At 32.2% G+C, this 17,920-nt stretch overlaps 6 protein-coding genes across 6 annotated transcripts, besides 3 other annotated features; 5 read left to right on the forward strand and 1 right to left on the reverse strand.

Moving 5' to 3' along the window:
• Positions 1-16: 16 nt before the first annotated feature.
• Positions 17-2,005, forward strand: TVAGG3_0999780 (dehydrogenase-related family; the record flags this gene model as incomplete). The annotated part of the gene is made up of 1 exon (XM_001582423.1): positions 25-1,137. One exon carries the CDS (start codon positions 25-27, stop codon positions 1,135-1,137), a length of 1,113 nt encoding a protein of 370 aa, XP_001582473.1.
• An 834-nt stretch (positions 2,006-2,839) lies between these two features.
• TVAGG3_0999790 (maturation of LSU-rRNA) lies at positions 2,840-3,616 on the forward strand (the record flags this gene model as incomplete). Its single annotated transcript, XM_001582424.2, has 1 exon — positions 2,850-3,584. One exon carries the CDS (start codon positions 2,850-2,852, stop codon positions 3,582-3,584), a length of 735 nt encoding a protein of 244 aa, XP_001582474.1.
• A 748-nt stretch (positions 3,617-4,364) lies between these two features.
• Positions 4,365-4,818, forward strand: TVAGG3_0999800 (uncharacterized protein; the record flags this gene model as incomplete). The annotated part of the gene is made up of 1 exon (XM_001582425.2): positions 4,371-4,646. The coding sequence occupies one exon, from the start codon at positions 4,371-4,373 to the stop codon at positions 4,644-4,646; it is 276 nt and encodes a 91-aa protein (XP_001582475.1).
• A 664-nt stretch (positions 4,819-5,482) lies between these two features.
• On the forward strand, positions 5,483-10,519 carry TVAGG3_0999810 (EF-1 beta acid 2 family; the record flags this gene model as incomplete). Its single annotated transcript, XM_001582426.2, has 1 exon — positions 5,559-10,436. One exon carries the CDS (start codon positions 5,559-5,561, stop codon positions 10,434-10,436), a length of 4,878 nt encoding a protein of 1,625 aa, XP_001582476.1.
• Positions 10,520-10,594: 75 nt separating this feature from the next.
• Positions 10,595-10,626: a mobile genetic element.
• A 183-nt stretch (positions 10,627-10,809) lies between these two features.
• Positions 10,810-11,029: a mobile genetic element.
• A 253-nt stretch (positions 11,030-11,282) lies between these two features.
• Positions 11,283-14,771, reverse strand: TVAGG3_0999840 (experimental autoimmune prostatitis antigen 2-related family; the record flags this gene model as incomplete). The annotated part of the gene is made up of 1 exon (XM_001582427.1): positions 11,283-14,771. One exon carries the CDS (start codon positions 14,769-14,771, stop codon positions 11,283-11,285), a length of 3,489 nt encoding a protein of 1,162 aa, XP_001582477.1.
• A 1,945-nt stretch (positions 14,772-16,716) lies between these two features.
• Positions 16,717-17,307, forward strand: TVAGG3_0999850 (uncharacterized protein; the record flags this gene model as incomplete). The annotated part of the gene is made up of 1 exon (XM_001582428.1): positions 16,717-17,307. One exon carries the CDS (start codon positions 16,717-16,719, stop codon positions 17,305-17,307), a length of 591 nt encoding a protein of 196 aa, XP_001582478.1.
• Positions 17,308-17,719: 412 nt separating this feature from the next.
• Positions 17,720-17,920: part of a mobile genetic element that runs on past the window's edge.

A 17,920-nucleotide genomic window follows, 5' to 3' on the forward strand; every position in this document is an offset into this window, starting at 1 on the left:
TAAAAAAAATTCATCGTTTTTCACATGACTCGGGGAAACGTTACATTGATCGGAGTTGGCCGCCTTGGTATTTGCTCAGCACTCGTATTTGAGAAGGCAGGATACAACGTTCTTGGCGTAGATCTTTTCCCAGACTATGTTAACGCAATTAATAATAAAACTTTCGATTCGCCAGAACCGCAAGTTAACGAATTCTTAAAAGAATCCAAGAACTTCAGATGCTCAACTGATATGAAGGAAGGTATTGAATTTTCCGACCTTTTATTCATCTGTGTTGATACTCCTTCAACAGGTGGTGATTGCCATTACGACCATTCGAAACTATCAAGAGTTCTCTCTGTGATCAACAGTTTCAAGCCAGAGAACAAGCACGTAATGATTATGTGCACTGTAATGCCAGGTTATATTCGCGAAGTTGGCCGCTATCTTCTTCGTGATTGCAAGAACACAACACTTAACTACAATCCAGAATTCATTGCTCAAGGAGCAATCATGAAAGGCTTCCAAAACCCAGATGTTGTTCTAATTGGTGCTGAAAATGACGAAATCGGCAATAGACTTTCCGAATTCTACAAGAACATAACTACAAATGAACCATATATTGCAGTTATGAACCCAGAATCCGCTGAATTAATGAAGATTTCCCTTAATTGTTTCATTACTACTAAGATTGCATATGCAAATATGATCGGTGATATTGCAGATCTCACCCCAGGTGCTGACAAATACAAGATTCTTGAAGCAATCGGACACGATTCAAGAGTTGGCTTAAAGTGCTTAATGCCTGGCTGGTCATTTGGCGGACCATGCTTCCCACGTGATAACCGTGCACTTCTTGGCTATGCCGAGAAGATTGGCTTCGATGCAAAAATTTCTCGCGCAACAGATCAGGAAAACAACGACCATACACGTATTATGGCAGAAAAATACCTCGCAGAGAACAAGGACAAATACGAATTTGTTAATATCGCTTACAAAGAACCTTGCAACGTTCCAATTATCGAAGAATCTGCCAAACTTAAAGTTGCCGAGTATCTTGCAAGGCACGGAAAGAAAGTTGTCCTCAAAGATAAGAAACATATCATTGAGGTCGCACGCCGGGAATATGGCTCGTTATTCACTTATGTCGAAATTTAACTTATATTTTTAAAATTTTGTAACTGTTTAATGAATGACGCGCGTGGTTGTATTAATAAAGTCTAATGATATTATATCCCCCATACGTTTTTAACTTCAGCAAACACCAAAAAAAAATTTTAAAAATCAAGGGTAATTATAAACCTCTAATCTCCCTATCTCTCTTGTCAAACAAGCCTTGACTGGGACATTGCAACAGAGCATAACCATCTATACTTTCTAAATGGATAGCTACTCTGATGAACCCTCCCAGACTTGTTTATATATTACAATTTCAGTAAATATCGTTAAAAGCTATTCACAGTAATAGGATAGCTTGTAAAATGATTAAGATCATAAACAACGTATACAGAAACATGCATTAGAACATCAAATTTCAATTCGATTGTACCAAGCCAAAATTTTTGTTAGAAACTCGGATGCGTAAATTACATTCAAGTGATAAATACACGGTTGAAATATACAGCAAATCGAATAATACAATTTTTGAGAAGAGAATTCAAAGCGATTTAAATTGTTTTAATGCAATTTTACAGAAGTGATTTCTCTTTCCTTACTAAGTGATATTCGTCTGCCAAACAATTACACTTGTTTCATGAGAATCAATACACGTTGAAATATGAAATCTTACCAAGCTGTATTGTTTGATATCATTAACAATAACCATTACGAATTACTTAACGGATACACTTAGATACGACTATTCTATTTACTTGTTGTTCTTGAAATAAACTCATTATTAATTTACTTGTAAAAATAGAGAAATTTGTAATGTGCATATCATTTTTATCACTATATATGAGATCCGATCTACTTTAAATTGAAGAATATAAAAATATAATATTGGAATCAAAAAATATTGTTCAATCGCACTTAAAAAGGATTCAAAATCAAAATTCATACAATAATACTCCAAAGTGGTTTTCCAAAAAAAATTCAAAATCGATTTTTTGATATGAAAAATAATGTTTTTTAATTTCATTTTGCTTTTTTCGTATTTTTTTTGGAAATTTCAATAGTATCATGGAACGGTGTAAGTATGATAATTTTATTAGGTATCCTATGTAATGATGAATTCAAGGATAATTTTTAAAATACATATTCAATGACAAAATTCAATCCAAATCATATGCAATTTTCTAATAAATGTATTACAACATGACTAACAATGATATGCATAAATAAAATATTTGGATAAAAAGAGTATAAATCAAGTTTTTAGTATGATTTTTCTTCATTTTAGAAGTTTAAACATTCAATTTTAAAATTGTAGTTGACACGTGAGATACTTGAGCTGATGGTCACTATGTCTATGATAGAGTAAGTGATATAATCAGATTTATTTCATTATCCGACACATAAATCAGAAATAATCTTAGACAAAGTGCTTTATTTGGTAACTTCCAATTATTGAGTGATAAAAACATATTTTTGCATGCTATTTAATATATCTCCATGAATTAGAGCTGTTTATTTCCATTTTCAATTTGAAACCATAATAACAACATATGTTGATCCAAACCATACGAATAAATATATTTATCACCAATAATTACATCCAATTTGGAGTCATATATTAACAAAATCTTATATTCTAATTCATCATAGTATCTACTTATTATTTAACCAATTTTCTCGTTTTGCTCTGATTTTCGACGGTTTTGGCTAGGTCTTTTCTATCGTCAGAACGGTTTTCTTCTGCCTTTTGAACAATGGCTCCAAAGGCTACACGTTCAGCTCCAGAGAAAGTTATCGAAGATAAGGACATCATCCGCCAGGAACACCTCTTCGCTGAGGAGACAGCAGAGAAGGTTGCTGACAAGACAGCTCAGACACGCTTTCCAAAGTATGTCCAACTTCAGCGCCAAAAGAGAATCCTCATGAAGCGCCTGAAGGTCCCACCACCAGTCAACCACTTCAACCACACACTCGGCAAGGATGCCGCTGTCGCCCTCTTCAAGTTCCTCGAGAAGTATCGCCCAGAGACAAAGACAGAGAAGAAGCAGCGCAACAAAGAAGATGCTGAGAAGGCTAAGAAGGACCTCAAGGTCGCCGGCTCTGGCAACAAGAAGGCTCTCGTCCAGGGTGTCAAGAATGTTACAGCTGCCATCGAGTCCAAGAAGGCCCAGCTCGTCATCATCGCTCACGATGTCGACCCAATCGAACTCGTCATCTGGATGCCAGCTCTCTGCCGCAACCTCGAAATCCCATACTGCATTGTCAAGAGCAAGTCCCGCCTTGGCCAGATCGTTGGCATGAAGACATGCTCCTGCGTTGCTCTTGCCGAAGTCAAGCCAGAAGACCGCGCTGCCTTCACAAAGATTGTTGACTCCGTCAACTCTGGCTTCCTTGCTCACTACAAGGAAGAGATGCACCAGTGGGGTGGTGGTGAACTCTCTGAGAAGACAATCGAGAAGCTCAAAGCTCAGGGCAAGTATAAAGAATAAATTAAAGGCTATTATAAAGCATTATACACTCAATTGGTTTTTCAATTTTATCCTTTAGATCTTTAAACAGATCTCTTTTGATTTTTTTTTAGAATGAGGTTAAATTTAATTCATCAAAGTAAATAATCATGTTTTGTCAATTCATTCCGGATGTAAATTCACTTATATTGGTTAAAACTATTTTATACGTTAAATTTCATGATGATTCCTTGATGTAATTTCTTATTTGATGTTTTGAATTGTCATCTGTCATATGAATGTGTCATTAATCATTGCAATACCAAAAAGAGTGATTATACGACAAACAAATACGATATATGTATTGTTGTAATTCTAAACATTTTGAGATTATTATTGTTATTAATTGATGCCGTTTACAATTGGAAATTCTCTTTTGCTCTGTGTATGCAATCTTTAACTAATTCATCTTCCTAAAATCTTAATCTAAATTTTATTATCGTATACAACCATTGACAAGTGTTTCTCAAAAAATCAAAAATTTCAAAGCTAAAATAATTCAAAAAGGATTATTCGATAATTTTGCGCTACTCGTCATAATGAAATTTTTGAATTTTGGTCGGATAAACAGATTACTTTCTACTTCAATTTTCCAAGTTTTGAAAACCTTTTCAATCCCATAAAAGGACATAAATTTAATTGAATTCAAAATGGTCCTAAAAACACTCCGATCATAAATTTGATAAATTTGATAAATTCAATCAATAATTACTAAACGTATAGAAACGATATCACATTCAAATTTATTTGCCGTTTAATTATTTCAAAATGTCAGCTGCTCCATCAGCAACACCAACTCCAATGAAAACACCAGTTACACCAGCAAACTCATGCACATCTTGCAAGTGCGGAAGTGGATGCCCATTTGCTAAACTCGGTATTCTCAGAATCGTAGCAATTCTTGTTCTTATTTGCATGCTTGTTTTCTCTATTGTTAGATACTTAACACATAAGGATAAGGGAAGTATCGCATTCGCTGCTGGAAGCATTGCCGCAATCATTGCTGTCATCCTCTCAGTTCCAAAGAAGCAGAAGAAGGAGTAAGATATTGTTTTTTTAATATACGCCCAAGACATCATGTCTTTTATTATTTTTTTATTAAACATATGAATTATTGTCACTAGAATCAATATTTAATAACTTATTTTGCAATTGTGAAAAGATCATTGCCTCAAAAATGTTCCATGTATGAATACAATAATTAATCAACTCTTACGGATAATGTAAATAATGAGCAAAATAAAAAGTTAATCATTATTGAGATTTTTATCTGTAAATCTTTGAAAATACTTGATTCTGTATTTCTCATGAGGATTAGTTGCTAATGGAAGTAACTAATTAAAATGAGTTGAGATAATTTTTCATATAATATGATACATTATCATTTTGATTTGCACATTATGCCATAATACAATACTATTGTTCTATCACAGTGCTATCTAGAATTCAAAAGTTCATATATGTTAAATATTCCATTTTTGATCTAAATATACATTAACCTCATAACAAAGTTATATTACAGGCTGATATTTATAGATATTACTGAATAAGATATTTGTGTCATGAGTATACTATCAGAGTTGCAAATTTTCCAACCTTGTTGAATATTTTGACATTAAATAGATTATTATATAGAAGAAGCATCTAGCTTTAGGTTATTTCTGAGTTTATAAAAGATTTCATTCAATATTCCTACTCTTTGCTATTCATTGTTGAATGAGATGACTAACATCTTTATGAGCTTACATAACTATGTTCTATGGCCACAACTTCAGTGCTCTATTTTAAAACTTGTTGCATTCTTCTTGCAATTGATATTTTTTAAGATCCAAAAAGATGAGAATGTCAAATTTCAAGGCGTCAATTTTTTTTGTATTGAAAATGATTGGAAATGATATAGTTTTTGATACGGCGGCATATACAAGCAGCGGAGTGGGAGCAGATGGAACACTTTTCATGTCTGCTGTTCAAGTTATGTGCTGGAATGCGCAGCAAAACAAATATGTACAAGTTGCACCTAAATTGCCTATATATGCCATGCGTAAAAACGGAAGTCTTATGATCATTATCATGGGACCACAGCAAAAACCAATTACTTTCGTCGAATGCAAGCAAAATCTCGATTGGCAAATACAAAATAAAGTTTATTGCACATTTTTAGATCCACGAAATATCAGATGGCTTGTTCTTTTCGGAACAGAAGCAGAATCAAATGTTTTTACAATGATTTCGAAATTCGAAAAATGTCGAAATTCTCAAACTTCGATTTGTATTCAGAATCCTCAAAGCCAACAACAAGTACCATCAAATCATGATATAGTTTCACGAATTTCAATCTACGATCTCTCAACTGCTACGAATAATAAACTAACTCAAGTTTTAGATAGAGTTAGGATCAGTAGAGATAAAGCAGGATCTTTACTTTCATTATTCTCAGGATGTGGCGTTGGCGGAACTTACACAGCGATGATAAATGAGAATGTTTTCGCAATTATTGAAGTTTTAGGAACCGAAGAAGCTGTTACTGAACAGCAACCGGCTAAAAAGTCTAATCCATTCAGTATGTTTCAATCTGACTCAGATTCAGGCGAAGGAGAAGATTTATTCAATAATTCTACTCAAAACAACGAAAAAAGCGATGAAGAAGAAAACGATAACGAAAATGACGATAATTCTGAAGGAAATACCAAACAAAATTTTGGATCAGATAATGAAGAAGAATCCGAAAACGAAACAGATAATTATGAACAGAAAAATGAACAAAGCATAGATAAGAATCAAAATTCCTCCGAAGAAGAAGAAAATTATCATCATGATCAAAATCAAAAGAACAAACAGACATTGAATCTGTTTTCAGAAGATGATGAAGAAGAGGAAACAAATTCCAATTACAGAAAACAACAAAATTCAGAGGAAGATGAAAATGATCAAGATAATCGAGAAAAATCTGAGGAAGAAGAGGATAAAAGAAGAGAAAGAAGCGAAAACAGTGATGATCAACAAGAAGAAGATAATTCTGATGAAAAACCAACGAGAAATGTGTTTAATGAAGAAGAATCTGATGAAATTCATCAACCAAATGATAAAACTGAGGAAGAAGAGAGATCTGATGAAAATGAAGCCAAAAAGGATGAAGATGATGATGTATCAAGAGACGACATCTCAGATGAACCTCCAAATCAAGCTGAATCTTCTTTCATCAAAACAGAAAACCACATTTCCAAACACGAAATTCTCACTCCTCTAAATGAGTCAGAACAGAGCGGATACACTGACGAAGACCCAACTCTTTACCACCACCACGACACATCACCTTTGGAAGAAGAAATCTCTACAATAAAAGAAGAACAAACATCTGATCACTTAGAAGAAAATAAAGAAATTCATGAAGAGGAAGAAAAGAAAGAACTTCATGAAGAAGAAGAAAATAAAGAAATTCATGAAGAAGAAGAAAATAAAGAACTTCATGAAGAAGAAGAAAATAAAGAACTTCATGAAGAGGAAGAAAAGAAAGAAATTCATGAAGAAGAAGAAAATAAAGAAATTCATGAAGAAGAAGAAAATAAAGAACTTCATGAAGAGGAAGAAAAGAAAGAAATTCAACAACAACAAGAAGAAGAACATAATGATCAAACAACTGAGCTTGCAGAAGAAAAGAACGATGAAGTTTTAGATAAAGAATCTGAAAAAGAAGAAATTCATGAAGAAGAAAAGAAAGAAGAAGATGATACCACTTCAACAAAAGAAGAAAAAGAAGAACATGAAGTTCAAATCACTGCTGACAAAGAAAATGAAGAAACAACTCATAATGAAGAAGAAATTTTAGAGAAAGAATCTGTTGAAGAAGATCTCCATCACGAAGAAGAAAAGAAAGAAGAAATCTCAGTAATTCATGAAGAAAAAGAGAATAATGAAGATAAGCAAACAGATCAAATTCAGGAAGAAGAACAACCACATAATGAACAAGAAGAAGAAAAGAAAGAAATTAATGAAGAAGACAAAGAATTAAATCAAAAAGAAAATATTTCTGAACAAGAAGAAGAAAATATTGAAACAGAAAAAGAACAGCAAAATGAGGAAGAAATTCACACTAAAGAAGAATTAAATGAAGTACATCATGAAGAAGAAGATCATAATGATCAAACATCTGAACTTACAGAATCTGAAAAAGAAGAAATTCATGAAGAGGAAACTAAAGAAGAACTCCTAGAGAAAGCATCTGAAACAGAACAACTTCATGAAGAAGAACATAATGACCAATCATCTGAACATGAAGAAGAAAAGAAAGAAGAGATTTTAGATAAAGAATCTGAAAAAGAAGAAATTCATGAAGAAGAAACTAAAGAAGATTCTGATCATGAAGAAGAAAAGAAAGAACTCCAACAAGAAGAAGAACATAATGAACAAACCTCTGATCATGAGAAAGAAGAACAACCTCATATAGAAGAAGAGGAAAAGAAAGAAACAGTTAACAATGAGAAAGAAAATGAAGAAGTTGTTCAATCTCAGGAAATTAAACAGAATGAAGAACCTCAAGAACAAACGAAAGAAATCCAACAATCTGATTCACATGAAGAAGAAGAAAAGAAAGAAGTTTCTCAAACTCATGATGAAAACCAGGAAAATTCTAAAGAAGAAGAAGATAAAATTGAAGGAGAACAAGACAAAGAAGAAATCCAACCAGATGAATCTCATGAAGAACAAAAGAATGAAGAGGAAGAAAAGAAGGAATCAAAGGAAGAAGAAGAAGAAAAAATAGAAGAAATGGCAGTTTCAAGAGAAATTGAAGTCGAAGAAGAAAAGTCCGAAACCGAAGATGAAACAAGGAAGAGAAGAACTCCTGGACAAATCAGAAGAAAAGTTGACCTTTATGAAGATCAAGTTCATCATGAATCCGATGAAAAGAAAGATGAAAACGAAGCAGACAACAAACAAGAAGAAGGAAATCTCAATGAGAAAGTTGATGAAAAAGTTAAAGAAACAATTGCAAACGAACAAGACGAAGAGAAATCAGAACAAGTAACTAAAGAAGAAGAAGAAGCTAAATCTGAGCAATCTCTTGAAGAAACTAAAACTGAATCAACAGAAGAAGTTCAAGAAGAAGAGAAGAAACAAATTGAAAAAGAAGAGAAAACCGAACAAGAAGAAACTAAAGAAGAAGAAGACAAGGAAGAAGTTAAAGAGGTTGAAGAGAAAACTGATCAAGTTAAACAACAAGAAGTTCACGAAGAAATTAAATCTGAACAATCACTTGAAGAAGCTAACGAAGAATCAACAGAAGAAGTTCAAGAAGAACAGAAGAAAGAAGATAAAGATGTTGAAGAGAAATCCGAACAATCACTTGAAGAAACTAAAGTTCAAGAAGAAATCAAATCAGAGCAATCTCTTGAAGAAACTAAAACTGAATCAACAGAAGAAGTTCAAGAAGAAGAGAAGAAAGAAAATCAAAACGAAAAAGAAGATAAATCTGAGAAATCCACTGAAGACTCTAAAGAAAAAGAAAATAAAGAAGAAAAAGTTAAAGAAGAGAAGAAAGGAGGCAGAGGAAAGAGGAAGAAGTCAGTTGTAGACATCTTTTCCGGAGAAGTTTCAGAAGAAAAGAAGAAAAAGAAAGGAAAACAAATTGATTTGTTTGGCGATGATAACAAAGAAGAAGAAAAGCCAAAGAAGCCGAAGAGGAAACTAGATCTATTTGGTGATGAAAGCAAAGAAGAAGAAAAATCAAAGAAATCATCAAAATCAAAGAAATTGGATTTGTTTGATAATGAAAATGAAGAAAAAGTGACAACAAAATCAAAGCGCAAATTAGATTTATTTGGCGACCAAGAACAAGAAGGATCAACAGCAGATTTAACTCCAAAGAGTTCAAAAGGAAAAAGAAAAGGAAAGAAAGTTGATTTGTTCGCAAAACCGAAGAAAAGCAAGTTGTCTCTATTCGACAATGATGATACAAACGAAGATCTCTCAACAGACATCTTAAAGAAGACAGTTGTGTCTCCAATTCCGGATGTCGAAATTCAACTGGACATGTCGAAGATAAAGGACACAAGAAGATACGTTAAGAATTATTCTGAAGCCAAGGAAGAGATCAACAAGCGCTACGAACATATTAAAGCTTTATTAAATAATATATCTGAGGCAAAATCATCTCAAAAGGAAATGGAACCACTACTATTCCCAGGAAAAGTCATCTTAGATAGCGTTAAGAGGCTTTGCGAGATGAACAAAACAAAGGATGAGGAACTTAAGCAGAAAACAATTCTTGCTGAGTTCTTACAAGATAGTGTTGACTCTACCTATGAAGTTGATATCCTTAAGAAGCGTTTGGATGCTCAACAAAAGGAAGTTGACGCTGAATTGAAATTTTATAATATTGTTGAAGGTGAATACAACGAACTAAGAGATATCGCTAATTCCCTTGATAAGGAAATCATTGATATCAATCAGAAATCCGATAAGGACGTTGCAGAAGAGAAATCTTCTTTCGAAATTTCGATTGGCCAAGAATCCATGACAGTTTTGGAGTCCCAGGCACCTCTTGAACAGAAACAAAAAGAGTTGGCCGCGGAAAGACTCCAATTAGAGACGAAATTGGCTCAAATTACAAAAGAAAACGAACAAATGGGCAAAAACGTCAATTTGAATGACTTCCAAGAGATGAAGATGATTAGAATGTCAATGAAAAAGACTGTTTCTAGCGCTATTAAGGCAATTTGGGTAAATGCCGAAGATACTTTCAGTGTTTCATTTAATCCTTTAGCTGTGTTCAAGCCAAAGATGATTATGAACGCAGTCAGAAATGTCCTGCAACAGGAGGCTGAAGAATTCTTATAATTTTAAGTATTATGTTATGTATTTGATGTCACTTTATTGTATATTTTAACTAATAAATAAATTTTTAGTAAGCTATATTTCTTAAGACCACCATCTACATGTATCTTCTCAATTTTGAGTGAATCCTCAATATATATTAACTTCATCTATCATGCTCTTTAAGGGTGCACTTACCACTTTCTGACATGCTATCATAACATCAACATATTTTTATTTTAATAACAAAAAGGTATAAAAGTCATATGAAGTATTATGTAGTGATTTATAATAACTTTTCCAGAGGGAAAATATTAGCTTTTTATCATAGCATATTGGGGTATAAACCTCTGGTGTCAAAAAAATTTAGAAATGTCAGAAAGTAGTAAGTGCGGCCTTAAGGGTGCACTTACTACTTTCTGACATTCTCTCAATTTTTTTGACACTCTAACTTTTTCTACAAATTTCCTAAAGTAAAAAGTTAATAATTTTGTTCGTGAAAAAGTTATTTTAAATCGCTGCATAGTACCTTATATTAATGCAATACTTTTTTGTAATTACAATAAAGATATATTGATATTATACGAGCATGTCAGAAAGCGGTAAGTGCACCCTTAATATATGAAATTTCTTTTGAAAAATGTGTTGATACGGCTATTTCTGTATTATAATTCCATGATGCTTCATGAAGAGTAGTGGATCCATATGTATCTATTTCATTAATATTTGCGCCATGTGAAATATGAAATGCATGAAAAATATAAATAAAAAATTCAAATATATATTGTAGAAAAAAGTTTCTTTACCGTGAAAGAACTTTAATTTTTTATTCTTTCAAAGGCTATCATTTGTTGAATTTTTAATATACCTTTAAACATTCAAAGCATCTTCATCGGATTCTCTTTCGAGTTTCTTTGCTTTGAAATACTTAAACGCGAAGAATCCGACAACGGCAACACCAATCAAAACCAATGGAATTACTATTCCAAGAGCTATTCCAAGTGATTTACCTTTTCCTCCTTTTCCATCTTCCAAGTTATCTCCGTTATCATTTTCTGGTTCAGCTGTTTGACCTGGTGTTGGAATTGGAGATTCAGCTGGGGTTTCACGTGGTGTTGCAGTTGGTAATGGAGTTGGTGTTGGATCCACTGGGAGTTGAACAAAATCACCATCAGCAAGGAAACCAGTAATTCTTATTTTTCCTGATTTTCCAATCAAAGTAATAGTATGCTCTGAGTTACTCTTCAAGCCTCTGATTCCATACAAAACTTGCTGGTAATAAGTGTCTGTAATCAAACCATTTGCAAGATTATCAAGGAAGTAAGAAGTGTCGCATGTACCATAGTGTTGATCATCAAGGAGTATTTCGAATTCGCCACCGTAAATTGTCTTATCTCCAATAATACCAATGCTATCTCCTGTTTCATTTAATTTCAGCTTAAATTTGATTCTTGAATTTGGTTCCAAATTCCAAGCTTTTCCATTGTAATACAAACCATCTCTTACCAAGGTAGCATCTCCATATGATCTGATTTTAGAATGAGTGGCAGGAATGATATTATTTGATGTTGATGCCTTCAATAAAACAGGGACAAACTCAACAAGTCCAGAGTAATTTCCATTCTTATTTGATTGAATTGACAAATTGACAACTCTGCAATGATGAGTTTCTTCGAATGTTGTTGTTGAATAGAATGGACCTTCATAAATTTGCTTGCCATCACATGAAATTGTTACATTACCATTAATGAATCTGTTTTTCTCTGGCATCCACAATCTGTCGAATGTAAGATAATCACCGAAATCAACGACATATTCAATTGGAAGAGGTTGATTGACAACTGTTGGTTGGCTTTCTGAATATCCATCGAACAAAACTTTGTTCAAATCGAGGTTCTTGTCAATTGTTTGCAATTTCTCCAACAATTTGAATTTCTTTGTTGGATATTTAACTCTACGTTCTCCTTCATAGTAAATGCCCAATGTTGGATCATTTTCTATCTTTGGCATGAAAGGATTCTTATCAACATCATCAATATTTGCGTTTGTGAAGAAAACTCTATCATATTCAAGATTTGTGATTGGATCTGATTCATTGTTAATGTATCCAAGGTATCCTTGACCTGTTCCATCAGCGTTCCTTACAACAAATCTCATGTAATACTTCTTATCTTTTGTCAAGTTCACCCATTTGGTTTTCTGATTCTTATACATACTTTCATAACCACTGATATTGGCAATTAAATAATCTTTGTCCGTGTCTGGATCTCCGGACAAAGGATTCTCAGAGATATAGAGCAAACAATCTTCATCATGATATGCAACAAATTTATATGGACTTGTTTTCTTTGGATAATAGCATCCATCAGCAACAGCAAAGAACTTCATGCCTACAGCTGGAACTGACATAGTTGAGCCAAAGTATGTATAGAACTTGGCTCCTTCTTCGTTGTACTTCTTGTAAGCCTCCGTGATTGATAATGATACATTGTAATTTTGCATCCTAACTGTGCTTCCCTGGAAATACTGTTTAACACTGATAACCATTGTTGTGATGTCTTTGTTTGTATCATCTTCATATTCTACATAGAATTTATCAATTATACTTGGATCTGGTGGTGTGTACTTGTATTGAGCTGTTCCAACTCTTTCGAATTTTCCTTTTCCTGGAATAACGTTCTTGAATGTGAAATTATGCATTCCTTCTCTTGATCTCTTATATCTTTCGAAATCGAAATAATATGGTTCACGAGCTGGAATTCTGAATGGTTTGGCAGTCTCGAATTCAACACCATCAAAAACATATCCTGTTTGATAAATTGTTGATACAGGATGGAATTCTTTATATCCCCAACCATCAATTATTTCATCTGCAATTGGTTTGACATCTCTTTCCCATACATAGAGATTTGAGAATGATCTGAAGTATGGTCTAAGATCTCTCTTTGTGAGTAATGATATGTGCAAGAGATACTCAGTAACATAAGGATATGTATCATTACGTGTGAAGTATTGGTAACTTCTGTGAGCATAGAGAATCTTTCTCTGGAGATCAGGACCAAACCAATACAAATGAAGACCATACCAAAACAACAAATCCTTGCTATTGATGTTTCCATATGGATGGGATGTGTAATCCCAGCCATCGCCGAGGCTTATACATCCATTCAAATAGATCTGTCTCTTTGAATCAATTTCTGTCATCAAAGACATTGAGATTAGGTTTAAAACATTGTTTGAAACTTCTCCATAATCACCCCATCCCCAAAAATATTGGAAGTGATGTGCATATTCATGGAGTTGTCCCCAGCATCCCCATCTTGCGGATTCATAGTTTACCCATCCTGGATACCAATACGGTGGTTCATAGATAACATTTGCACCAACAAGAGCGACGGCTTCACTAGCTCTTACAAATTTATCAAGATTTGTCATCATTGGAGTTGTTACTCTTCCATCACTTCTCCTCGAGCGATATGTGACTTCATTGACTGAGTATAAGACACGGGAAACACCTCTCCAGAATGCCATTGCATCATTCAATCTGATGGAATTCTTTGCATCTGTGCTTGGCATTGTAACAAAACCTGCACCATAATCAATGAACATAACTGGTCCTGCTTGTTTGGATAAGTCTTCTTCCCACTCTTCATCAGTTGTGGAACCGTAAATGAAATAAGGACATCTAATTACACCTGAAATATTAACGTCAAATCCTTGATTTGCTGTATCAACTCCTCTTTCGAACTCAATTGTGCCTCCGTATGGCCAGCAGAACTTTGAAACAGTACCACTAAGTACAATATCACATTTAGTACCACCAAGTATATTGCTATCGTTGGCTGCTTCGTCAACATGGCGATTGATTTTGAGTGTAATGCCGTTAACTATTTTTTCTGATATTTCAATTGTTATTAGTTCGCCAGGTGGTGCATATAGGCCTGTTGGGTGGAATGGACCACGTCTTGTGTTAATGAACAATCTTGCTTTATATCTTTTAGAGTTATTTACTAAATTCTCGTTACCATAGAATTGTCTAGTACCTACAGGTTGATAATATAGTTCATTTTCGTCGTATGTCGCAAACCATTTGCAAAAATCTCTTCTAATTCCCCAAGTTTCGTTGTTTAATTGCTCACTTGTGCAAGTTTTGCCATGATCTGGCCATACATATTGATTATATTCAATTGGTGGGATTGAATAGCCTTTTTCACTAATTGGTTTTGGTATTTTAGACCTTGGAACTTCATTCAGGATAACTATTGAATCTTGCTCTTGTGCTTGAACAGTATCTGTACCTGTATATCCGAATTTTGAAGGCGTATATGATATAGTTGATGATATCAAGAAACAAAACATTTTTTTTGATTTAAAAAATTTTTTGATTTTGATTGCAATTCAAAAAATTTATATTTTGAATGTTATTGAAAAAAACATTAATATCCAATTAATTATGAACCATAATATTAGTGATGTTTGTGAGAATGACACCCTTTCAATTATATTTGAAAAAGTATAACAATTTTATGATCCATTAATAAACTCATAAAATGTTCATTTAGCAGTTAAATAAAAATTGAACCCTTTGAACTATTGAAATTACAATTCAATTTTTTAACAGGTTGACATTTTCTTATGAAAAATAAATGATATGATAACTAGATCTCAACATGTAATTTTCCAACAAAATGATTTTTGAATTAAATTTTAGGTAAATGATATCCTATGATTATCATTTTGGCAACTATGGTATACATGATTTACAAATACTGATAATAACCCAAGTTTAAAGATAGATACAATTACAGTCGCAGCTCACAAAATTCAATGCTTTACAATTTAGATGATTTAAAAAAAAACTCCATAACTAATGTTAAAAAATTTAACATAATTTTTAGAACCTTATTTGAAAAACTGATTTCCATTATGCGGAGGGTTTCGATTCAGAATATGTTTCAGAATATCATATGTTACATTATGATAACGCCATTTTAAAAGAGTTCGGGGAAAAAGAATCATTTTTGAATTTCAAAACCAATTCATTCATTAAGGGTCCACTGTAAAAATTGAAAGTCTCTCAAAATTGAGAGGCGATTTGCAAATAATCATTATCGTCATTTTTCGAAAATCCACTTTTCCTAGTGTTCTGATTAATATTATGTGAATGCAACAATGAAGCATATGTTTCAATAAGATGGTAATATATTCTATCACTTCAAATCTCATAAAAATTTCAAAATCAGTGAGTTTTATAAGAACATGATTTTTTCGAATTTTTTCGCTTTTGGATGCGTGTTTTGAAAAATAGATATTTTCGAATTTTAATTTTATCTTAAGTATAAGTTTTATATTAGGAATTTTTTGACCTATTTCCAATCATTAATTCCAATGTTTTTCAAGGAATTTAATTGAGAAGAAATTAGGAATTTCGCTTTAATGCCATTACAAACTAATATTATTATGATAATATATATATTTATTGAGGCTAATGCCGGGATATCTTGCATTTAAGGGTCCACTGTAAGGCCAAATAAGGCCTATCGTCATCCCAAAAATATTGCTCAAGATGGTGTTTTTACTAAGACCCAAAACTTAAAAAAACACAAAAAAATTAACTTTACTCTTTTGAGAGCCTTATCAGATGTGCAACAATTTGATGCAGTATCGCAATTCGAATCCGATTTTTTAATGTAGATGTACTCTAACATTCTTGAAAAAATGCAAAATGATATTAATTAAGCTTTTCATTTCTGTATCATACACGAAACAAAATCATTTATTATACTAAAATTTATCAAAGTTTGAATAATGAAAAAATAATATCTAAATTTTTACATTGAGTCGGCTATTGATATGGTCAATATTAAATCGTTTAAAAATGGGCATTGGCCAGAATAATACCCACTAAAATACACGTTTTTTTAAATGTTATCAATTTGTTATGGTATATCTTTATGATAATGAATAAAATGCTTATCTTTCATAAGTAAATACATAATTTATGCTGAAACACAAAAAATAACACGAAAATTTTTTGCCAACATTTCAAAACTAAGGATAATGTTTTGAATATATAAGCAATAATACTTTGTCTGGAGAATTAAATTTGTGCTATCCAATTGTCAATTCTTTGAATTTTTTATAAAAAGTAGTATATGTTGCGGGTTTAGTGACTTTTTTTGTTACATCTATATATAGACGATGCATTAAAATATATTTATTTATAAATCATTAAAAAATTAACATTAATTTTAAAATAATTTATTTTTTATCTTTTATAAAAGAAGCTATATATATATAGATGATGTCAGATATTCCGCGATTAATTAAACACTGTTTAAATCCTGAATGGGTTAAACTTCAATTTAAAAATGAAGATTGTGAATTATTAAATGAATATGAAAGCCAAAATAAGCTAATGAGGTATAAATATAATGATAAAGAATATTTAATTTCATGGAATCAATGGAGTCATAATCAAAGACCTCATAAACGAGAAGAAGAAATTGAAAATAATGAAATGGAAATCATTGATGACATTAAAGAGGATGGAATTCCTAAATTTTGTAGAAAAACCTTTAGAACTAAGTTAGGAGCATATAAACGTAGAGTATTAAATCCTGAATATCTTAAACATCAATTTAAAAAGGAAGACTGTGAATTATTAAACGTTAATGAATATGAAAATGCTAAATCAAAACTGAGATATAAATATATTGGAAGTGATGAAAGGTGTAAAGATAAAGATAAAGTTTATTCAGTTTCATATAATAACTGGCACACGTTAGGGATAAGGAAACATTTAGGAGATTATGGTAAAAGTTCCGAATTCTTCAAATCTAGTATATACGAGAGAGAAGAAGAAATTGAAAATAATGATTATTTGAATTTATGAAATCAATTATTTGATTCATTCTTTCTTCAATCTCTTCTATTCTTTTTGTTAAATCATCAATTTTCATTAATGAGGTGATTCTTGATTGAGGAATAGATTTCAAACTAACCACTCCTTTTATTTTTGAAATTTTGAATCCATCAACTTTAAACATTTTATTCAATTTACATGTTGTCAATTCTTCAAATAATTTTTTATTGTTAGCATAATATTCATTAAATTCTTCAACAGATGAAAAAATTTTTATTTCAGTAATTGGTTTAACAACGTTTATTTTTTGTTGAACATTTTCACTTTCATTTATTTCTTTCTCCTCTGTTTCATTTATTTTTAAAATTGGTTTCATTTATCATTAAATAAAAATTAAAATATAAGTGATGAAATATATTTTTTAATTAATATTAAATCAGAAATGGCGGCAGGATTCTTTAAAAAATTATGGGATGGAATTAAGAAAGCTGCGGGTTGGGTTCATCAAAAGATTATTAAACCCATTGCAAACTTTTTGGCACCAGTAGCGAAAACGGCAGGAACTATCATAGGTGGAGTATTAGGTGCTAAAGCAGGTAATCCGGCAATGGGAGCACAAGCAGGTAACGCAGTTGGTGGAATT

This window comes from Trichomonas vaginalis, chromosome I, assembly GCF_026262505.1.
Source record: "Trichomonas vaginalis G3 chromosome I, whole genome shotgun sequence".
Classification (NCBI taxonomy): domain Eukaryota; phylum Parabasalia; order Trichomonadida; family Trichomonadidae; genus Trichomonas; species Trichomonas vaginalis.